Source organism: Esox lucius, chromosome 11 (assembly GCF_011004845.1).
Source record: "Esox lucius isolate fEsoLuc1 chromosome 11, fEsoLuc1.pri, whole genome shotgun sequence".
NCBI classification, from domain to species: Eukaryota; Metazoa; Chordata; class Actinopteri; order Esociformes; family Esocidae; genus Esox; species Esox lucius.
The window spans coordinates 45,609,557-45,634,868 of record NC_047579.1 but is presented as its reverse complement, the minus strand read 5'-3'; the positions used below and the strand labels follow the sequence as shown (position 1 = coordinate 45,634,868).

The following is a 25,312-nucleotide window of genomic DNA, read 5'->3' as shown; positions in this document are numbered from 1 at the left end:
AAACAATTTTTGGATTAGAAGACCTCCAATGAGGTGTGACAAGTTGGAGGTAGGGACTTGCATGTCTAAATGAATCCAGACCAATTGCTGAGCTTTTACCAAAATGCAGGTGGGGTGTGCTTTGTTATTGTTGAAATGAATGACCCCTGATTTTAATCTTTGGGCGACTACCAAGCACCAGGACAACTTCAATGTGCCCTGACATAGAATATTACATACACAGGATACGAACTGAGTTATTTTAGGATTGTGTATTTCGCCACTGGAAGAAAACTGCAGGTGGTTAATTACAAATGTATGAGCCATTGACAAAGTTCAAAGCAGGATATGAAAAATAAGGTAGTTTTCTACCCTGGGACACATCTTTAGCACTAACTTAATACATAGCCATCAGTAACTGAGTTGATGCAGTTAAGAAACTCAGCTTCAAAAGGAAACCTAGCAATCATCTACAGTTGTTGATTGTGTACAGTAAGAGTAGCAATTAAGAAACATTGAGTAAAAAAGGACCCTCACATGCCATCTGTCAGTAGCTAGGTTTCCATCCAATTAATGACAGATTTTTATGCAAATATTACAAAATCTGCATAAAGAAAATCTGCATTAATTCCCACCATGTTTTTCCATCAAACGGACTTCTTGCAGATGAAAAGCAGTGATCTAGTGCACACATCTTTCATATACATTTTCATGTACTAAATTAAAACCTGAATGTATAGGTTTCCTTCACATTTTTGCCACCAAATTTGTATTGATTAGCAAATGTGGTACTAGACATCTGCACTCCAGCAAACAGTTTGCATATACATTGTGAGAAATTAAGCTACCATACATTTACATTATTATAGGTCAATCCAAGAGGATACACTGAGCAGGCTGGTCTCAGTGAAATGCGTAAGATGTTTTATGTAAACCTGTGACAGCTGAATTTGTGAAGTGTTATGTTAGGGTACAGACCAACCAGAAGGGGCAGTCTTGAGAGCATTTAGTATTAAATAGACTGGCTATTCAGATTCAGTGGGGAGTTGGGGTTGAGGATGGTGGGGTGGGTGAATTCACCACCAAACTTTCAACTACCCCAGTAGTTGAAAGTTTGAACTGATTAACAATCTCAAATGTATTTAATCTGTAGACAAGTCATTGCCATGCAATTTAGAGTCTTAGTTGATATGATAATGTGCAAGGCATTTCCACTACAACTTTTACTCATAAAAATAACTCACCATACTGAATGGACAAATTGTATAGCATCATGAACAATCATTTACAGACATCACACCTGTTTACTTGCATAGCGGTGAATTGAGGCGTTGTGACAACCTCCCAACCCATGCCTTCAAAGGGACATTTTGAAGCATAATGCAGACTCCATTTCTTTCACAACCTCTTTCAGCCCTGCAGCCCATAAAGGATGTGCATGTGATCATACTGGAATAACAACAATCTGACAAGAACTTGTCACAGTTCAAATTACAAAGCCGGATAAACATATTGGTAATGTTATAACACAGTGTTCCTGAGCAAATCTGGCACAAAAGAGAATGTATAGTTTGTACATGATGTTGGAGACTGCACTAAGGATTTAATTTGCATCAAACCCTGTCATTTTCATTATGTGTTAATTGCATTTCACCTAGCTGCAACTCAAAATCAGAAGGGCTCATGGGTTTAGAATAAACTGTGGTGAAAGAATACACTTCAAAAGGTCTGAAGCACACACATGCACACTTTTAAAGGGATAAAATTAACATTTACAAAACGTAGCCCTTTTTCCAACCTGTTCGGTCCGATAAAACTTTGTCCGGGGCCAGGAGTTTATTTCTCTTAGTTCACGAAATCCCTTTAAACAGTGATGCTTTACATTTCACAGTAAGTTATACAGCACGTAGTTAAAATATTTAAATGACAACATATTAATGGAGTTTGGACAGAGGACATGCTAGGTACAGCTTAACCAGTCAGCTCCAAGTAGCCATTGCTGGATTGCAGATGATGATTAGCCAAGATGTCCCTCCTTTGGTCACTGACATTCAGAAGGTTTTATCCTCTCTCGGTCCGGTCCAAATTTAAATAAGATTTTATGATCACTATTTTACACTTAACTAAACCAATCCTATCAACATTTAAAAAAATAAGTCTCCCTTGCAAGTACATTAAATGAGAAAATAAAGAATAAAATTCAAAAAAACTCATGCAGAGCCTGTAGTCTAGCTGTAAAGTAGTTGGCTCAGACACATAAGACCCTTCTCGCCCCAGAGATGGAGGTTCAATTACCTGCTCCGACATTTCTTTCTCCCACCATTGGCCACCACTGTAGCTTCATAATTCTCTCAATAAAAATGTGAAGTACACCCAACATCCCAAATAAATCTAACTCATCCTGAACTTCAAGCCATTGGCAGTAACTATAACTGTGGTTCGATTTAGGTATGTTTTTAGACTGGATAGATGCGTTTTATCCAGTGGAGTCCACAAGTGGCTACATTAATTTTGTTAAGCTCATTAAGTGTCCACGTAATGTTAATGGAAACTGTGGTCTCAGGCCCCGTCTTATTGGGTTAAAATCTGTTGACCGGGGTTGAATTCCTATTGTTCAAAGTGACAAAATTGTTCTGCACTCACAAAATACACAGGGGAATCCCCCAAAAGTAAAACACAAATTCTCATAGGTAACAAGTGAGGTTTGTGTGGCCATGTCCTGCACCCAATCTATGTTTTGCTCCCTTGCAAGCGAGTCTACATGGTTGTAAACCTGAAATTGCATAGAATGCACCAGAATCACTGCAGTGACCATAATAGCTACTTCGGTGAGAATGACAAGCAGAGGAAAGCGTGGCAAGTAGTTTCCATTCCTTGCAAGTAGTTGACTTAGATCAGGTGTTCACGAACATGTACAATGTCTGTCATAGCCTGTAAATCAACAGAGGGCGTGAACAAGACTTGCGCTTATTTGGACTGTCAGAATTCAACCTGCAAAAGCGATGGCATGCAGTTTACATGTTTATGAAACCATTTGGTTACAGCTCCGGCACTATGGATAGCGGGATAACCATCGTAGTAGGACCTGTAAGGAGCATACGACTTTAAGCATAATGATATGAGTATTGCTTAGTTAACTCAGAAACCACACCTGTGGAGAAGTACCTGCTATCAAATTTAATCCCACATTTACTCAAGGATTCTTCATTTTCAAAGCTAACTGTATCTTATGATAATAAACCACATGAAGAGGTATCAAGTGTAGTTGGTGTTTCAGAGGAAAAAAAAGAGCAATTGGTCCAACCAGTATTCATAGTATTTTCAGCAACAATGTAAAAAGTGTAACAGTATTGTGTTTATCTAGATAATCACTAATTAAGCATCTAATTAATAGTCCATAAAAATCTTAACCTTTATAACTCACTTAACATATTTACCTTATGTAGGGTATCAATATCTTTGTATAAACATTTTATTTACTCTAAATACATGGACCAAAAAAACATAAGTCTGATTCAGATAAGCTAAAAATACCTTCGATTTGATTCTCTGGGGCAATTCATACCTTTATCAGAACATAGGCAAAAGAATTCTAACATACTCAATACATTATGGATAAAAATGAATACAAATGACAGTCTCCCATTATGTACAGTCCTTTCTGACTAACGTGAGCTCTTGGAGGAAAAAAAAGGTACCACAGTACAGGAAATAGTTTGCTTTGGCATAGTCCACTTAAAAATCCAGAACTTCCAAATTGAAAACATAAGGGTTGCATCCGTATGGCGTTAGAGGACAAATGGGAAAGAACATAAAAATAAAACAAAATTTTTTCCATCAGGAATAAATTGTGCAATAAACACAGTTTCAAATAGACAAAAAGGGGCAAAAAGGAAAGAAATAATTGTATCTTGTGTTGTCTTGATGCTTTTATGGAGAAAATTTTTTGGCTTGTGCTCGAACCCTTTTTTCATATTCCACCCTGTTTTGGCTGAAATTAAAGACAGTAAGGTTAAGCAGGAATGGGACATTTCTTGGAAAGGTCAAAAACTGTATAAAAGCCTTGCAACCACGTTTGCCAACAGTAACCAAACCAGGGTTGCCAGACTACATTGAAAGTATACTGCATAATCATCCACAGACTCCACAAAAACCCAAACGCTATTTTTACTATACAACCCTCTGTAAATCGACCCACACAAGACCATTTTTGCCAACACACTATCATTAAAAATAGTCCTATTGAGGGGGAAACTTCCCCATCTGGCAACACTGAACTAGACATTCAAATGCTGTCCAGCATGGGAAAAAGCTAATGAGGTTTTGCCAGCAGCTGTGGCTCTTATTTCGAATGACATTTAATCAACCTTTACAGAATTACATTTACAGGCTCACACTACAAACTCACCAGTAAATCGTATATGCCTCTGCTTGTGCAGGATCCTGGACATTTGGTTCATTTAGGAGTTCTTGGATTCCTAACAGTATCTGTCGATGAAAAAGTTTATTGCAATCTTATCCTATCAACCTTCCATGGCGTTGAATCGATGTTAGCTACTAAGTAACCACCATTAATCAATACTGCCTGTAGACATGACTGCAGAAATATTTGCATCCAGTCTGACAGTATATATTATTATCAATGTATTTACAAGTACAATTCCATTCAAAAGCTTTGGGTCACTTAGAAATGTCCTTGTTTTTGAAAGAAAAGCACATTTCTTGTCCATTAAAATAACAACATTTATCATAAATACAGCGTAGACCAGAGGTGTCAAATTTGTTCCACCGAGGGCCAAGTGTCTGCAGATTTCTGCTCACACCCTGTAAATTAAGTCACTAATAAGTTAAGATCTTCTATTTGGTCACAATTGGGCACCAATTGAAAGGAGAAACCAAAAACCAGCATATAGGCCTCCGTGGAACCAGTTTGACACCTCTGGTGCAGATATTGTTAATGTTGTAAATGACTACTGTAGCTGAAAATGGCTGACTTTTAATGTAATATCTACACAGACGTACAGAGGCCCATTATCAGCAACCATCAATCATGTGCACAGCTGAAAACCTAAACCCAGAGAATCAGTCTAAGATGAAAGCTCTTACTTGTTTGATAGTAATGGCTGGCCTCCAGTCTTTGTCCTCCTCTAGAATCGATAGACAGACAGTACCAGAGGGATATACATTTGGATGGAACAACGGGGGTTCAAATTTGCCTGTCAATGGGTGCAGATAATATACATTATTTCACAGTTCAAACTATATAGAAAACCCCCCTAATTTATTTTAGTTCAAATTCATACACTGAACCACATACACTTCGGAGGTGAAGAAGGATAGTCATCCTTGAAGAGCATTCGTAGTTTAAACAAGCCCCCCTCCCATGGAGTCTGTGGAGAGAAAATAGCAACTTGAGGTAAACACTTCTCAGTACTTTAAGATTGGGTTATCCTTTCCTACCAGAGTAACCTACAAGAAATTGTTAGAAAGCGCAAGCATCGATTTACATCTGAACCAAAACCACTTATGTGACTACAATATACATTGGGCAATGGAATGGATTCATAACCCAGAATAATGTGCAACAATTTAGTTTTTATATAAAAATATTTCCAATGCAAATCTTATGATGTCATGTTAATGTCAATCAAACCCCAGTAGTGTGAATAGGTCCTTATTAAAGAACCTCCCCGAAGTTGTAAACAAACATTTCGATCACAATTAACAGTTCATTCCACAGTTTTACAGGTTCTTGCAGAATAAGTTACCACATTCAGCTGTGCTTATAAGTTGGCATATCCTGGCAGAAATAGTGAAATCTTGGCATCGATTTTGAAAATATGACTCATCCATGCATACATTTTTTTTTATTTCATTTAATGATATTGATCAAATGAAGCAGTTTAATATCCAATAATTTTTGACTCCTTTTTTTATTTTTATTATTATTATTATTATTATTATTATTATTATTATTATTATTAAAATCACACAAATGGCCCTGATCAAAAGTTTACATACCCTTGAATGTTTGGCCTCGTTACAGACACACAAGGTGACACATACTGGTAAAAACTGCAAAATGGTAACATTTCCCACACCTGTGATTTTTTAAATAGCAATTAGTGTGTGTATAAATAGTCAATGAGTTTGTTAGCTCTAACATGGATGCACAGCAGGCTAGATACTGAGCCATGGGGAGCAGAAAAGAACTGTGAAAAGACCTGCAAAACAAGGTAATGGAACTTAAAAGATGGAAAAGGATATAAAAAGATATCCAAAGCCTTGCAAATGACAGTCAGTACTGTTCAAACACTTACGTGGAAAATTCAGGGATCTCTTGATACCAAGCCAAGTTCAGGTAGACCAAGAAAGATTTCAAACAAAACTGCCAGAAGAATTGTTCGGGATACCAAGAAAGACACACAGATGACCTCAGGAAAAATACAGGCTGCTCTGGAAAAATTAAGTGGTTTGTTTCAAGGAGCACAATACGACGATACTTGAACAAAATAAGAGCTGCATGGTCGAGTTGCCAGAAAGAAGTCTTTACTGCGCCAGTGCCACAAAAAAGCCTGGTTACAATATGCCCAACAACACCTTGACAACCCTCACAGCTTTTGGCACACTGTAATTTGGAGTGACATGATCAAAATAGAACTTTATGCCCACAGCCATTAGCGCAATATTTGGAGAGGAGTCAATAAGGCAAAATACCATCCCCATTGTGAAGCATGGTGGTGTCTCACTGATGTTTTGGGGGGGGTCTGAGCCCTAAAGGCATGAGGAATCTTGTGAAAATTGATGGCAAGATGAATGCAGCATGTTAAAATACTGGCAGACAATTTGCATTTTTCTGCACGAAAGCTACGCATGGGACGCTCTTGGACATTCCAGCATGACAATGACCCTGAGCCCAAGGCCAAGTTGACCCTCCAGTGGATACAGCAGAAAAAGGTGAAGGTTCTGGAGTGGCCATCACAGTCTCCTGACCTTAATATCATTGAGCCACTCTGGGGAGATCTCAAATGTGTGGTTCATGCAAGATGACCAAAGACTTTGCATGACCTGGAGGCATTTTGCCAAGACGAATTAGTTGCTATACCACCAGGAAGAATTCGGGGCCTCATAGACAACTATTACAAAAAAGACTGCACGTTGTCATTGATGCTAAAAGGGGCAATACACACTTAAGAATTAAGGGTATGCAGACTTTTGAACAGGGGTCAGTAAAACATTTTCTTTGTTGCCATGTTGTTTTATGATTGTGCCATTCTGTTATGACCTCCAGTTAAATGTGAATCCCATAAGAAATAAAAGACATGCGTTTTCCCTGCTCAATCATGTTCTTTACAAATGGTACATACACTCACCTAAAGGATTATTAGGAACACCATACTAATACTGTGTTTGACCCCCTTTCACCTTCAGAAATGCCTTAATTCTACGTGGCATTGATTCAACAAGGTGCTGAAAGCATTCTTTAGAAATGTTGGCCCATATTGATAGGATAGCATCTTGCAGTTGATGGAGATTTGTGGGATGCACATCCAGGGCACGAAGCTCCCGTTCCACCACATCCCAAAGATGCTCTATTGGGTTGAGATCTGGTGACTGTGGGGGCCATTTCAGTACAGTGAACTCATTGTCATGTTCAAGAAACCAATTTGAAATGATTCAAGCTTTGTGACATGGTGCATTATCCTGCTGGAAGTAGCCATCGGAGGATGGGTACATGGTGGTCATAAAGGGATGGACATGGTCAGAAACAATGCTCAGGTAGGCCGTGGCATTTAAACAATGCCCAATTGGCACTAAGGGGCCTAAAGTGTGCCAAGAAAACATCCCCCACACCATTACACCACCAGCCTGCACAGTGTTAACAAGGCATGATGGATCCATGTTCTCATTCCGTTTAAGCTAAATTCTGACTCTACCATCTGAATGTCTCAACAGAAATCGAGACTCATCAGACCAGGCAACATTCTTCCAGTCTTCAACTGTACAATTTTGGTGAGCTTGTGCAAATTGTAGCCTCTTTTTCCTATTTGTAGTGGAGATGAGTGGTACCCGGTGGGGTCTTCTGCTGTTGTAGCCCAGCCACCTCAAGGTTGTGCGTGTTGTGGCTTAACAAATGCTTTGCTGCATACCTCGGTTGTAACGAGTGGTTATTTCAGTCAAAGTTGCTCTTCTATCAGCTTGAATCAGTCGGCCCATTCTCCTCTGACCTCTAGCATCAAAAAGGCATTTGCACCCACAGGACTGCCGCATACTGGATGTTTTTCCCTTTTCACACAATTCTTTGTAAACCCTAGAAATGTTTGTGCGTGAAAATACCAGTAACTGAGCAGATTGTGAAATACTCACACCCGCCCATCTGGCACCAACAACCATGCCACTCTCAAAATTGCTTAAATCACCTTTCTTTCCCATTCTGACATTCAGTTTGGAGTTCAGGAGATTGTCTTGACCAGGACCACACCCCCAAATGCATTGAAGCAACTGCCATGTGATTGGTTGATTAGATAATTGCATTAATGAGAAATTTAACAGGTGTTCCTAATAATCCTTTAGGTGAATGAATATTACCAATTCTCCAAGGTTATGCAAACTTATTAGCACAACTGTATGTTGCATTGCCGGTACAGTCTTTAATAAATAGTTGTTAATACTCAGCTTTAGCTTGAATACTTATACATTTAAAGATATTTGCTCTTGGACTAAAGACTCTTACCCCTTTCTTTCCAGGGATGGCACACTCCCAATTCATCAAGTTCATTGTTCCATCTGGATTTTTTGTGGGCACAGCAACAAAGCCCTGAGAGGAGGAAGATAATTGTTTTGTTACTAATATAGATCTATGAACTTGCCAGTTATAACTGTCAAGAATCAACCCATATTATGCATTTGTAACCATGAAAGATGTTGGAATTTACCCGTTGTGTAGTTGCATACAGCAGTTAGATCCATCAACATGCTTTGGATATGCGAAAGCTGCATAAATAGTTAAGTTTGTGGAAGTTGGAGCTCAGGGATTAAAGACAAGTCTTCCACTAGTAATTACCAGTTTGCGGGTAATCAAGTGGCCATTTCCAAGTCATGTGTTATATTCCTACTTCCCATTTGGTTATAAACACAGCACTACCTATTACCCCTATAAGCACTTTGAGTGGGTGTGAGAAAAATATTAAACTGTCATTGGCAAGTCACTGGATGTGCTTATTTGGGGCCCTGTTATAAGTCCAGTTATTTGTAATGTAGCCTTTTGCACTGGTTTGCAAGCGCTACTTGGGGATCCCCAGAAAATTCATGTTTTTGTTGTAGCCCTAAAATAGCTTACCTGATTCACCTAAAAAAAGTTTGATAGTTAATAATAAAACATTTTATATTCCCGGGATCCCTTTACAAACACTCAAGGATATCTTACATAATGGCCAAATATAGGGAGTTAACCAACAGTCCCAGTAAATTAAGTCTAAAGTCAGGGGACAAACCAAACAAAGACACATGGTAAAGATAGGAAAGGCTAAAGGTTAGAGGCAGCACGGAATAGATGTGTTTTGAGGACTGTTGTGAATGAGGTGGCTGTGTCGGCCTGTCATAGGTGAGGAGTGCATTCCAGTCTTGGTGCAGAGCAGCTAAAAGCACTGCCTTCCATGGTGGCGAGGCAGATTGGGAGGGTGACAAGAAGACCGGCAGAGGAGGAGCATAGGGGTCGAAAGGGGGCATAGCATGGGAGGAAGTCAGATAGGTAGGTGGGTGCCAAATTGTGGAGGGTTTTGAATGTGAGGTGGTGAGTCTTCAATGTAATCCAATATTGCACAAGGAGCCAATGAAGTTGGATCAGAGCTGGTGTGATATGTTTGGATGATCTGGTGTAGGTGAAGATTCTTGACGGGCGTCTTGTTGCTGTGTTTATGTTCATTCAGCGAATATCTTAAAGGTAGTTGATGAGGGAGATAGGAGGGTTGGGAGCTCTCCACGGCATCTCCACACTAGAGGACTGCATTGGGATTGGGATCTCGTGGGACCCAACACAAATCTTGCGGGAGCGGGCAGTTTTAACTTTGCTGCGGGTTGGATTGGGCGGTCAAAAAGAATATTCCATGGGGCCCGGGGATTTAGCTACCTAACAACAAGAATGGAGTCATCAAATGAAGTAGAAAGACTAAAGTGGGTTTTTAACTTTACAAACATAAAGCAAGGCAAATCTTATATTAGGACAAATTTCTCAATTGTTACACACAAAAATGGTAAAGAATTAGACCTAGTGTAAGTTGCAACAAATGTGCAAAAGTATTAATATACAACAGACAAATTTGGCACCTCTGGGTTGAGGAGACATACAGTGGGTAGAGTAAGTATTTGATACACTGCTAATTTTGCAGGTTTGCATGTAGAAGGCTGTCATTTTTATCATAGGTACTCTTCAACTGTGAGTGACGGAATCTAAAAAATAAAATCCAGAAAATCACATTGTATGATTTTTAAGTTATTAATTAGCATTTTATTGCATGATAAGTATTTGATACATCAGAAAAGCAGAAATTAATATTTGGTACAGAAAACCTTTGTTTGCAATTACAGAGATCATACATTTCTTGTAGTTCTTGACCAGGTTTGCACACACTGCAGCAGGGATTTTGGCCCACTCCTCCATACAGACGATCTCCAGATCCTTCAGGGCTGTCGCTGGGCAATACGGACTTTCAGCTCCCTCCAAAGATTTTCTATTGAATTCAGGTCTGGAGACTGGCTAGGCCACTACAGGACCTTGAGATGCTTCTTACGGAGAAACTCCTTAGTTGCCCTGGCTGTGTGTTTCGGGTCGTTGTCATGCTGGAAGACCCAGCCACGACCCATCTTCAATGCTCTTACTGAGGGAAGGAGGTTGTTGGCCAAGATCTTGGGGTTGTACTCATACTTCTTCATCCTCCAAAACCGGCAAGTGGAGTTTAGACCAAAAAGCTCAATTATTTTCTCATCAGACCACATGACCATCTCCCATTCCTCCTCTGGATCATCCAGATGGTCATTGGCAAACTTCAGACTGGACATGCGCTGGCTTGAGCAGGGGGACCTTGCGTGTGCTGCAGGATTTAAATCTGTGACGGCATAGTGTGTTACTAATGGTTTTCTTTGAGACTGTGGTCCCAGCTCTCTTCAGGTCATTGACCAGGTCCTGCCGTGTAGTTCTGGGCTGATCCCTCACCTTCCTCATGATCATTGATGCCCCACAAGATGAGATCTTGGAGGAGCCCCAGACCGAGGAAGATTGACGTCATCTTGAACTTCTTTCATTTTCTAATAATTGCGCCAACAGTTGTTGCCTTCTCACCAAGCTGCTTGCCTATTATCCTGTAGCCGATCCCAGCCTTGTGCAGGTCTACAATTTTATCCCTGATGTCCTTACACAGCTCTCTGGTCTTGGCCATTGTGGAGGTTGGAGTCTGTTTGATTGAGTGTATGGACAGGTGTCTTTTATACAGGTAATACACTGCTGATTTTGCAGGTTTTCCCAATTATAAAGCATGTAGAAGTCTATACTTTTTATCATAGGTACTCTTCAACTGTGAGTGACGGTATCTAAAACAAAAATCCAGAAAATTGTATGATTTTTTAATTAATTTTCATTTTATTGTGTGACAATTATTTGATGCATCAGAAAAGCAGAACTTAATATTTGGTACAGAAACCTTTGTTTGCAATTACAGAGATCATACGTTTCCTGTTACTGGTTGGTAGGTGATCAAATACTTGTCATGTCATGCAATAAAATGCCAATTAATTATTTAATCATACAATATGATTTTCTGGATTTTTGTCCATCTCTCACAGTTGAAGTGTACCTATGATAACAATTACAGATCTCTACATGCTTTGTAAGTAGGAAAACCTGCAAAATCGGCAGTGTATCAAATACTTGTTCTCCCCACTGTACCTGTTCCGTTCTCCCGGGTCAAAGTAAGCTCCCCTTCAAAGAAAAAGCACTTCTTCCTGTACATATTAAAGAAGATACTACCAAAAGATGTCACACTTTGCTGTAAAGACATTAGGCCGTACGACTGTTACTGGGAAAGGCTTTGTTGACATAGTTCAACACTTTGTTAATGTAGCCGCTAAATGTCAGATTTGATGTAAAAGATGCTCTGCCTCGCCCAACCACTGTATCCAGACGTGTTGGGGGGAGAGCACAGGCACTGTAGGCGTCAGTGGCCAAGACGATTAAGCCCATCATTGAAACATATGGATGTGCCATCACAATAGATATGGACTGAGGATTACCATAAGACATCATTCATATCTAGCACCATCCATTACACAATGACTTCGGTCTCGTTTCGAGGGTGTTGTTTGGGGCGCTGAGAAAACCTCTGTGTGTTTGGAATAGACATCACTAGTTGGCCATGTTGTGTTTGTCACTGACCGCAGAGCCAACATAATTGCTGCCCTGTGTGGATCCACCAGGCTGAACTGCAGTGTGCACATCCTGAACGTCACCCTGTCGTTCAAGGACTTATTTAGATTTTGGTATGATGTACGATAGTTCTAGAAAAATTGTCAAATTCATCTCCAACTTTGTTTAATGTGTTTTTTCCCCCTTCTTTTACACTCAAAATACAGAATGTATGGAGATGGACAGTCTTTAACCAAACTGTACAAATAAAAATTTACAAAAAGAGCAATTACACTTTATGGATAGTGAAAAGGCAACCGGATGAACTGATAAACAAAAGATCCACAAGGCCTAACACAAGGTTTTGGAAAAATATAAAACATTTTCACCTAGTGAATAGGCTACAAAAAGGCATTAATTCAAACACTAGTGTATAAGTCAAGACTCGTAGTTTAAGAGCATGCATCGTTTCTCCATTAATAAGCTATGGAAAAACAGAGGAATCTTTGGAAAAATACAACATCCTTTTTCCATGTGTATAGGCTACAAAAACGGTGCATCTTTGCAGATCTCTCCTAGAGGTTCTAGTGGGGTTCTAGTTGATTTCAACGCCAATGCATAGGTCCAGTCTTCCTTGTTTAAGCACATGCATTGTTTGTCTATAATGACTTGAGTAAGATACCGAAAAACCGAGAGCGGTTTTTAGAAAAATACAACTTCAGTTTCGCCCAGTGAATACGATATTATCATGTGTATTATTAACTTGATATCAATATTTCATTTTTTAGATATCATGTTATCCACACCCCTAGTCTGAATACATATGTAAATGTGATATTTATTTTGCAAAGATTTCTAAAAAGATTTCTAAAATCTTGCTAGATCATTATGGGGTATTGTATGTAGATCGATTAAAAAAATATTTCATTTTAGAATAAGCTTTAACATAAAATGTGGAAATGGTAAAGGGTCTGAATAATTTTTTGGATACACTGCACAACGGCATTTCCTTCTGTCAGGAAGTTCTTCCAACTGGATGATCAAATGAACATACAGTATTGGTGGGCCAACTACCCATAAAACAAACACTTTCTACAAACCAGAATAACATAACGCAGACCTTGCAAGTAGTGGACAAGTCCTTTCATACTCACAAAAGGATGGTCCTTTCGCCAGGCCTTCCTTTCTTGTGCAAGACGACTTAAGGCTATACCAGACATGACTTTGTATCTTCCTAAAACACAACACAAAACAAAAAATGTTTAAGAAAGGGTTAAAAAAAGGGACATGTCACAACACAATGGCTGGTCATCAACAAGGACACATACCTATAAGTGGTCTTATGCTTGATATTGAACCATGTTTTAAGCAGCACCTTCTACTGAAGATATCCCGGTCAAACATTTCAATAGATTGAAAAATGTATTTACTAATTCAGGACCTTTTATCAGGAGCAAGACAGTAAATATGTCCATTATATTAAATTGTGCTTTACTTTTTGATATATAGTGGCTCTGGGAATTGATGTAGCTTATATTGGTATTTTTGGTTCAGGAGAGGCCCGGCTCTGTTTAGATTCTTCCAAAATATCAGAATTGTATCCGGGGCCTAAACCATTCAGTGATTTTTAAACTAAAATCACCACTTTAAAATCTATTCTGCAATTAACTGGAAGCCAGTACAAAGATTTAAGAACTGGAGTGATGTGCTCAGTTCTCTTGGTCCTGGTTAACATTCTAGCAGCAGCAGCAGCAATCTGAATAACATTAGAGGGAAATTTCTGGTATTTAGGGTATATTTTGGAGGGGGTAGGGGGGGGATTTTCACATCAATGTTGTGCTAGTTAGATCAGTGAACATTTATCATGCATCTACAAAAGACTGAAGTTGAGGAAGATAAAACCTTTGCCAACACATTTATACAGCATGTCTGTCAATATAATCACAGAAACATCTGCATTTGTCTTCATAAATACAGCTCTGGAATCAATTACTATTTTCTGCCTGCTGCATACTCACGTTTACCTCTAATTGTAATCCGAGTGGTGCTCCACCGCTGCTAAATTCTAATGGGCACCACAAAAACAGAATATTTGTGTGATTTTTTAAATACAAAACTTTAAAACCATTGTGCAAACATCAGAGCCAAGCAACAATATACTGCACCAGATGTTTGGAGTATCAAGCTAGTGAGTGACGTCGGAGAAACAACGGTCTGGGCACGTGCACCTGTATGTTCCTCAAACCCTTACTGAACCATTTTTGCTTTGTGGCAGGGTGCATTATCCTGCTGAAGAATACAGTCTGGGAATACAGTTGCCATGAAATGGTCCACAAGGTCTGCAACAACGCTCAGGTAGGTGGTACGTGTCAAAGTAACAGCCACATGAATCCCAGGACCCAAGGTATCCCAGCAGAACATTGCCAAAGCATCACACTTGCCAATCGCCAGCTTGCCTCCTTCCCATAGTGCATCCTGGTGCTATGTGCTCTCCAGGTAAGCGACGCACACGCACACAGCCATCCACTTGACGTAAAAATAAATGTGATTCATCTGGCCAGGCCAGGTCAGGCCACCTTCTTCCATTGCTCTGTGGTCCAGTTCTGATGCTCACATGCCCATTGAAGGTGCTTTCGGCAGTGGACAGGGGTCAGCATGGGCACCCTGACTGGTCTGTGGCTATGCAGCCTCATACGCAACAAACTGCAATACACTGTTTCCTGACACCTTTTTAATAGTACCAACATTAACTTTTTCAGCAATTTGAGCTACAGTAGCTTGTCTGTTGGATCAGAACACACGGGCCAGCCTTCGCTCCCCATGTGCATCAATGAGCCTTGGCCACCCATGACCCTGTTGCCGGTTCACCGCTTTTACTTCTTTAGACCACTCTTGATAGGTACTGACCACAGCAGACAAGGAACACCCCACAAGGGCTGAAGTTTAAGATGCTCTGACCCAGTCGTCTAGCCATCACAATTTGGCCCTTGTCAAAGTTGCTCAGATCTGCACGCGTGCCCATTTATCCTGCTTCTAACACATCAACTTTGAGGACAGAATGTTCACTTGCTGCCTAATATATCCCACCCACTGACAGGTGTCATGATAAAAAGATTATCAGTGTTATTCACTTCACCTGTCAGTGGTCATAATGTTATGGCTGATCGGTGTACAAGGGATACTTTTTGCCTAATTAAGGAAGTAATATTGTCGCAGTGAATGTATTGTATGAAGAACAGGTGTAGGCGCTTTTGACGACAGACAGGGATACACAGACCTACATGCAGCTGGGTGTGATGCACTGTGTGTTGAGACACATTCCTCCACTAACCATCATTAACATTTTCTGTAACTTATGCTGCAATAGACCTTCCTTGGGCGCCCAACATCCAGTCGCAGGTTTGTCCCAACTCGGACCACTGTGGGACATTGCCATTTTTATAGGCACTAAGACTATCAAAAGACAAACCTTTTGGGTATTTCCATGATACTTGTGTATATCATTGGTTTATTTTATTATTTTTTTCTGGCTATATATTTGTTTATTCTTCTTAACTCTCACCACATAGTTATCAGGTGCCATGTCACAAGAAACTCATTGTGCAGGATGACGCTGTGCTGTTCAGTGAATTTGACAAATAAATCTTTAAAAACTTTATATTATCATTACTCCAAATTTGAAGGACTTGTCTCATCCAATCAAACAAACCCTCTTCCAAACATAGCTATTAACTAAAAATTTGCTAATTTCTACCCATTCCCTGATTATCGGGTTCATCAGCTCATATTAAATGTATGGAAGACCCAAAGAGTCAAAAGGGGCATTGTCATTCCTAAAGAACCAGGAGAGCTTTGTGTTCACATTGGGTCTTGTTCACCAACCATTCTTAAGAAATGTCTTCTTAAAACCCACTTACTCAGCTTCCAAAGATTCTTACATTTACCAACATTTTCTTATTTGGGATGTGTTCTTAAGTAAGAACAGAATCTACGCACTCTCTAGAGGACACTTACACACAAGTGCACTTACAGTTTTATACAAATTCATCAACCACAAACAAAATCTCAACATTAGATACTTTTTTCACACAGTAACATCATACCAAGTTTGAATATTTAGCTAGACCTCTTTAAGCATTGCGTTAAACTGACAAGTTTATGAAGTTTACATCTGCTATAAATAGCACCTATGAACTAAAAGGCTTAACCAGTAAATACTAGTATCTTGCTACTTGGAACAGTCATAAGAGTTGAGCCTATGCTACAGAGACTGAAGACGAACTGTACACTGTCAAAGCCATTTCATGGCACAACAACTATCAATATAGGTCACAATTAGGGTTGGGTACTGTTCGCATTTGAACCGATACGGTACCTGGAATTCAGTACCGGTAACTTTGTAGTGCTAATGTTAGCTGCGGCTGCTGCGGGCAACTTGGCATTCATGCTATCAAATATGGTACATGCTTCAGCTTTAAAAAATATTTTGTTTGACCAAGTGCTTCCTCAGGTTAGACGTGTTGCCATGGCCAGCTTCGCATTTCGCATCACAAATATTGCAGCAGTCATTGTCTGCGTCAAGTTTTGAAAAGTGTAACCACACTTCGGGCCACTTTCGGCTCTCCTTTGCCCTGACTCTGATTTTGAACATCGAACAAGCTGCAGGGGTGAGGTAATCTCACTCTTGTAGTCTGGCTCTCGCTCTCTTTCTACTCTCTCACCCAGATGCGCTGTCAGGTACCGAAATTTGGCACAAATAGATTTTACATGACTGGATACTCCGAGATAATTCGATCGGTACCCTTAAAAGTACCGAGTTCGGTGCCCAACCCTAGTGATAAGTGACTTTTACCATCTAGTGAAAAGACTAGAAAATATTTTACTGCACAAGGGGTTGTGTTCTAAATTACTCCAAAAAGCATGCATGGATGCATACTTGAAAAATCCACCAGAAATAGTAGACCATCCGGGAACTTTTAGCATACACTGTTCAGGGTACTGTCTTTGGGGAGCTGGACTACCTGAATGGGCCGCAGGTACTGCCTCATGCTACCAGTAGCAATAAGGACACCAGCAAAATGCAAAACTAAAGAATCAGTCTAGAAGGATAAGAGAGCAATTTTCTGTGGCCACCACCTGCAAAAACCATTCCCTTTTTGGGGGTTGTCTTGCTTTTGCTTCTCCAGTGCACCTGTTGTCACTTTCATTTGCACCAAAACAGGTGACACTGATTCACAATTGCTTATGTTTCCTAACTGGACAGATATCTCTGAAGTTCAATTGACTTGGTGTTATACTGTGTTGATTATGTGCTCCATTAGGTGATTAAACTGTTTGCAAGTTGCTATATGAAAACTTTTTCTCGCAATACTGAATCGCAATACATAGATTCAGGAAAATCGCAATACATATAGTATTGACGCAAAATACCTATTTCTCTCAAATATTGTTCACAAATCTGTGTTAGTGAGCACTTTGCCGAGGTCATCCATCCACCTCACAGGTGTGGCATATCAAAATGCTGATTAGACAGCATGATTACTGCACAGGGGTGCCTTAGGCTGGCCACAATAAAAGGACACAAATGTGCAGTTCCATCACACAGCACAATGCCACAGATGTCACAAGTTTTGAGGGAGCGTGCAATTGGCATGCTGAGTGCAGGAATGTCCACCAGAGCTGTTGCCCGTGAATTTAATGTTCATTTCTCGACCATAAGCCGTCTCCAAAGGCGTTTCAGAGAATTTGGCAGTACATCCAACCAGCCTCACAACTGCAGACCATGTGTAACCACACCAGCCCAGGACCTCCACATCCAGTATCCTCACCTCCAAGATCGTCTGAGCCAAGCCATTTGGACAGCTGCCGCAACAATCGGTTTGCATAACCAAAGAATTTCTGCACAAACTGTCAGAAACCATCTCAGGGAAGCTCATCTGCATGCTCGTCATCCTCATCGGGGTCTCGACCTGACCTTTCTTCGTCGTCGTAACCGACTTGGATTACCTCAGTAAAGGAGAAGTGCTCACTCACACAGAATTAGACACATTTGTGAACAATATTTGAGAGAAACAGGCCTTTTGTGTACATAGATCTTTGAGTTCAGCTCATGACAAATGAGAGCAAAAACAAGTGTTGCGTTTACTCAAAAGTAGGTTTACGTGCCCCCCCCCCCTCCCAAAATATACACACACACACACACACACACTTTCAGGGTGGCCAAGTTCACAAACTTCTTAGTAGGTTTACTCGCCAAGTAAAGATGGGTAATTGAGGTTGTTGAACAGTGGGCGTGGTGAGAGATTATAGCCAGTGCTGTTGATCGAGACATTACATTCCTGAAAACCAATGGATGTACACTATGGACTATACTCACAATCAGGGGAATTTAATGTCCCTCGATTAACAGCCCTGTCAAAAATCAGTTTTTCACTAGTACAGCAACTCTTAAGCACAGGTTCCGGCTCAGTGCTGCCACCACGGCCGGAAAGGAATCTGCATTATTTTTTCTAATTTTAAACTGGAAGAGAAGTTCGATGTTATCGAGGGCCACATCAAATTCCCGAAATGTACATAGTTAATGTTTTTACCGAACCTGGATATTTTTCAGTAGGTTTGTCTAATTTGGGATATTAACAAGTAACTATCCAATAAAAAAAAATGTACCTTATTGGTTTCAACATTTTGGGACAAAATTTAGTTAAAGTGATGTAAACAACCTAAGTCAAGTCCAGCTTCCTGCGTACTGACAATGTGATTCTAGCGTAATTCTGCCATGAAATGGTGATAACCACACACACACACACACACACACACACACACACACACACACACACACACACACACACACACACACACACACAGACGTCAGAATTTGTGGCTAGGATAACTAGATAAATCCTACACAGATCTCAATGTTTTGGGAATCTTTACCCACAAACAAGCATTTATGTTTAAACCCGGCGGTACTCGTAGATGACGTTTAAGATGAATTATCATGCGTATCAGTCTTCTGTCTAGCCAATGGCATTAGTGTTTATCCAGCTGGCTAACATAAGTTGTCCAATTACTGTAGCAAGGTTTTTACGGTAGCTAGCTAGTAAGCTAGGTTACGCGTTAGCCATATAGATCGAATCCCCTAAACGACAACAGGAAAACTTAGGTAGCTAGTTATACCGACGTAGAATAAAGGATAGTTAACAGGCGGAAAAACTCTTACCTTCAGTGTGATAAAAATCACTAGCTAGGTATATATTAAAAAGAACACCCGATTAACGTTAGGAGGACCCTGGACTCTTAACTCGAGACAAATCTAGCTACCTAACCTAGTGAAGTTTTCCTCCTGAAAACACAACTGTAGCCCAGGCTAAATAGGACCCCTGACCACTTGCATTTGCCTGAAAACAATAAGAACTAATGACTTGATTGGACACTTAGTTCCCTGCGAGGTATTTATTATTAACAGGGGACTTAATCATAATTGCTACCAGCAACAAACATTAATTAGCTTTTAAAAAAGAACCAAGCAATATTACATTTATAATGGGTACATGTATGGTTTGACAACTAATAGGAGTTATTTATTATATTTCGCAGAAAATAGAAGGTAGGCTGTATATTGGTATAAATTTGATGATCATTTTTGAATAATTGTAATCATAAATTTTCAGGCAAAACGTTTGACAGCTTTGAATTTAAAGAGACAGGAACAAAGTGGGTTTCCCTAATATCACGGCATTTCGCCCGACTTGCAAGTTAGTAGGCGTGGCTTATACTGGATACAGTTTTCGTTGAGGCGAGCTCATTGCTTGATGCACTTTCATACGTTTTCACCAGAGGCATAATCCTTGGACAAGGAGAGATTGTGTTGAGTTATTTGAATAGCCTACCCTAGTTATCTCTCCACAGAGAACAGTTAAATATTGAAACACTTGATGCAATTATGTATACATTTTTCCTGCCTCTCTTTCTTCCTGACAGTTATGTTGTTGAAGTTGGAAAACGAGGCTCATGAAATTCTACTGGTGTCTGTGATTGGTGATTTCTAACACTGAAACGTATTTATATTTAGGATATGTAAGATTCAAATAATGTATGTCTGGAGAGTACAATTTACTGAATAGTAAATTCAGAATTTATTGTAACATGGGCTATGCTTTAAAGCTGAGCAAGTACTTAACCTTAAAGCATTTGCTAACATTAAAGTAGCACAACTTTGTCAGAATCGGCTATTTGAATGAAGCTACTTTTGTATAATTTCAAAATTGAATAAAAGTTTTTTTTATTATTTGTAAAATGTTCATGTACAACAGCAATTTTCCGGTTGGTGCCACTTAATACCTCGGGAACATGGATGAAATATGGATCACCATCGGGTGAAATGCCGTGTTTTGAGGGAGAGGCGCAGTTAAGTAGCAATATTTACACGAGCATCAAAGCGCATATTCGGGTTAAGCTTAGACGAAATATCTTCTATGAAACTGATATAAAATCTCCTATTGGAGAAATAAATGGTGTAAAATGCAAAAAATAATGATAAATAAAATCAAAAAAGAAACCGTTAAGCTGAAAATAAATTCCCGTCAAGCTGCTAGGGTTTTTGGACATCGGGATTTTTACTATTTCAGTCAACATCGACATTTGTTAGACTAACAACGCATTCAAAACCATGTATATAGACCCTTGGATAGGCGGATATAATAGAAAATTGCGGTGTGCCAGTAGACCTGGGTCAGTCTTTCCTATCTCAATTCCCATGTTTCACATGCAATTAGTTTGTGACAAGGGTTCAGGGTCAGTATGAATTATATGTTGACGTATTCTTTTGGATTTAAGGAAGGGCACTTTAAATTTCTATGTTGTCCTGTTAATTAAATAATGTAGACCACAGCCCTTGATCCATTCCTTACGACTCCCAGCTGTCCCTGCGTAAAATCCACCTTTCTGTATTGCAGATGAAATTGCCTCATGCCTCCTGCTGTCACTGCCTACAGCTCACCTGATCTTCCTTGACCTTATCCACTGGCATGTGCGGCTGATCTGCATTCTGCCTAAAAACTCTGGACACAAGCCATCTATTTATTGACCCGCTGGTAACCTGAACATCAGAATCAGAAAGGGTTTTATTGCCAAGTAAATTTCAAAACAAACAAGGAATTTGTTCTGGCTGTTGGTGCAACAATTAGTACAAAAGGAATAAGGGAAGTAAAAACAAATAAGAACAGTGGATTGAGCATGAAAGTAGTAGATTGTGCATTAATAAATTACTAAATATAGATTTTGTCTAGTGGACGGTTGTTTGTGTATGTAGGGAGGGGTAATAGATTTGTCAAGTTGAGGGTTGTGTGTGTATGTGGGAGAGAGTGATAGATTTGTCCGTTCAGTTTTGTGTATGTGGGGAGGGGTAATAGATTTGTCTAACTGAGGGTTGTATGTGTATGTGAGAGAGGGTGATAGATTTGTCCGTTCAGTGTATGTCAGGAGTGGGCTATAGTCAATTTGGTTCCAGGGGCATGTTCATGAGGCCTAATGCTGTAGGAAAGAAACTGTTGTGGAAACGGGTTTTGGTCCTGATAGACCTCAGCCTTCTGCCAGACGGGAGACCACTGAAAATAGTCCATCTCCGGGGTGAGTGGGGTCAGCCCCAATCTTTGCTGCTCGCCTCCGCATCCTGGAAATGTGTAGGTCGTGTAGAGACGGCAGATTGCAGCCAATCACCCTCTCTGCAGAATGGAAGATGCGTTGCAGCCTGCCCTTGTCTCAGAAAGGGGCTGCAGTGTACCAGACAGTGGAGGAGGTCAGGATGGACTCCATGATGGCAGTGTAGAAATGCACCATCATAGTCGTTGGCAGGTTGAACTTTTTTAGCTGTTGCAGGAAGTTCATCCTCTGCTGTGCTTTTTTGTATGAGAGGTGATGTTCAGCTCCCACTTGAGGTCCTGGGCAATGGTGGTGCCCACAAAGCTAAAGGACTCCAGAGTTGACTGGGGCACCACCCAGGATGAACAAAATGTGAAAGGACTCCACAGAGTTGACCCAGGGCGAATATGCAAAAATATTGACGTGTCCGTAAAAGGTAATGTGCTCTTATAATATTCCCCCAACATTGTCAGAAGAGGAATGCCCACCCTCAGAGTCTCTTGGTTTTGTCTTAGGTTCCGAAAATATAATTTATGGCCTGTTATGTGCTCTTTCATCAAAACCAGTTGCTTTAGAACTTGGAACTGAATGCTTAACTGAGGTATTATAGTTTTTATAGATTCACATTAAACATCCAGCCATAAACGAGAGGTTTAAAATACCAATTTCCTTTTAGTCCCAGACTGGATTTATAATAATATTTTAGAGAACTTACAAATAGGTACAGTGCATTTGGAAAGCATTCCGACCCCTTCAGTTTTTCCACATTGTGTTACATGCCTTGTTCTAACATTTCTTAAATAGAATTTCCTCATCAATCTACACACAAAAACACAATGAGCAAGAAAAACAGGTATTTAGATATTTTTTGCAAATTTATTAAAAAATATAAGATATCACATTTTCATAAGTATTCAGACCTCTTCACGCAGCATATTATTGAAGCACTTAGCCACAATTATAGCATCAAGTCTTCTAGGATATGACACTAAAAGCTAGACACAATTGTATATACTGAGTTTCTCCCATTCTTATTTGTAGATCCTCTCAAGCTCTCTCTGGTTGGATGGGGACATCGCTGCACAGCCATTTTCACGTCTCTCCAGAGATAATTGACCAGGTTCCAGGCTCTGGCTGGGCCACTCAAGCATATTCACAGACTTGATCCTAAGCCACACCTGTGTTGTTTTGACTGTGCTTAGGGTTGTTTCTTGTTGAAAGGGGAACCTTCGCCCCAGTCTGAGGTCCATCTGTACTGTAAAGTATGGTGTTGGCAGCATAATGCTGAGCGCATGTCTATCAGCGACAGGGATGTGGAGACTAGACAGGATTAAGGGAAAGATGAATGGAGCAAAGCACAGACAGATCAAGTCTAGAGAATCTTGTTTCTCATCCTTTTTGGTAACTTTCGGCAAAACTTCAGATGGGCGGTCATGTGCCTTATACTAAGAAGTGGCTTTCATCTGGATGCTCTACCATAAAGGTCTGATTGGTGAAGTTCTATAGATATGGTTTGTCCTTTTGTAAGGTTTTCCACATCTCCACACATTAACTCTGGAGCTCTGTTAGATTGACCATCAGGTTCTTTGTCACCTACCAAACCAAGGCCCCACTTCCCCCCGATTGCTCAGTTTGGCCAAGCAGCTAGATCTAGGAAGCCAGTTGGTGGTTCCAAACCTCCATTTCAGAATGATTTTTGGGGACCTTACCACAACTCTGTAGGTGTATATGGACAATTCCTCTGACCTCATAGTTAGGCGTTTGCTCTGACATGCAATGTCAAATATTGGACCTTATACAGGCAGGTGAGTGCCTTTCCAAATCATCTCCAATCAATTACACTTACCACAGCTGGACTCTAGTTGTAGAAACAGCTACAGAATGATCAGTGGAAACAGGTTGCCAATGACCTCAATTTAAGTTATAGCAAAGGGTCTGAATATGTAGATGTGATACTTTAGTTTTTGCAATAAATTAGGGTGTATTGCTTGCAAATTGATATGGAAAACACAATGTAATACATTTTAGCAGAAAACTGTAATGTAACAAAATGGGGAAAAAGTGAAGGGGTCTAAATACTTTCCAACTGCATGTCTGTGAGTTGAACAGATATTTCTATACAATGAGCAATTTACATCATCAATGAAGGCCAACTTGGCAGTTCTATTGACATAACAAGGCATCCACCATCTTTCAAAGATTTGGTGGTGCGTCAGTTCCTATTTTTCGTCACAAATTGTTTTCCATCACTCTGTTAATCTTGGTCTAATTTGTACACAATGTATTTTTCCAGAACTCCACAGGCTGTTTTTAGTACTTACTAGGCCATCCTGTTTTTGAGACAAACTTTTTTTTTTGCACCTTGTAGTCCTGACTCTGTAGTTTGGCTGGGAGTCTTCTGAGCAGGCATGGTGCCAGGATACTTCTCTCTCCCTGTACTAAGGGGGAGCTTGACAAATATGTGGAGGGCTAAATAAAAAAGTAGATTTTCATGACTTTCTCGTTCTCGTTTAAAAAAAATAAAATGCTTGAGGGGGCTGAACTGGAGCTATGCAGATTTGTGACATGGCAATAGCGCCCCCCACCCACGGTGTGGCGCTGTGCCTGCTTATGAGAATGGTAGCGTGTGACGTTTTCCTACTTCCTTTTAATTCTCATCTTGGGGAGAGTAATTTTGATTTTGTTCATTACGATGGGCAGTTTTTGGTCATCCCCTGACTAGGTCTTCCTTTGTCTGCTAGATGATGCGCTGTTGCTGAGCTCATAAGTGCTTTCCTTCAACATAATCAACCTGTTTTTTTTATTTTAGAACACTCAATGTTTTCGGTCGGTCAGCATCACAGAGACACGGCCGGTATTCTATAGTGTTGCAACAGTTCAAATACAAAAGCTGAATTGATTACCATTTATTAAATTCACCAAATCTAGTGAACCTATCCCAATAGTCAAAACTTGCTATTATTTATATATATGTATATATAGAGTAAGCATAAAAAATACATATACAAAACACTTTAGAGTATATTAATATATAGAAACAGCAGTGATCAAGTGAAGCTAATAACCATTGCCTGTCTGCCTCTGTAAGCAGGATAATTTATTCATTAAGGATAACTGAAACTATAGTAATGTCCCATTAGAAACCTACAGCAGCCTTAGAGAAAGCATGTCTTAATGAAAAGAAAGGTTAAACATGAACTCAAGTATCACAGTGGAGTGGCTTTTTCTGAGCTACAGGCATGGGGGAAGGTGTTTCAGGCCATGCACGCATTGGCTGGTGTCTCCTGTGTTTTAGAA

General features: G+C 40.0%; 1 protein-coding gene across 1 annotated transcript; it reads right to left on the bottom strand.

Moving 5' to 3' along the window:
• Positions 1 to 236: 236 nt before the first annotated feature.
• Positions 237 to 19,732, bottom strand: ube2ia (ubiquitin-conjugating enzyme E2Ia). Its single transcript, XM_010874902.3, has 7 exons — positions 19,596 to 19,732; positions 13,531 to 13,610; positions 8,714 to 8,797; positions 5,297 to 5,369; positions 5,086 to 5,195; positions 4,388 to 4,467; positions 237 to 3,970 (listed from the first exon to the last, which is right to left on the bottom strand). Exons 2-7 carry the CDS (start codon positions 13,594 to 13,596, stop codon positions 3,910 to 3,912), a joined length of 474 nt encoding a protein of 157 aa, XP_010873204.1. The 5' UTR covers positions 13,597 to 13,610; positions 19,596 to 19,732; the 3' UTR covers positions 237 to 3,909.
• Between the last annotated feature and the right edge of the window lie 5,580 nt (positions 19,733 to 25,312).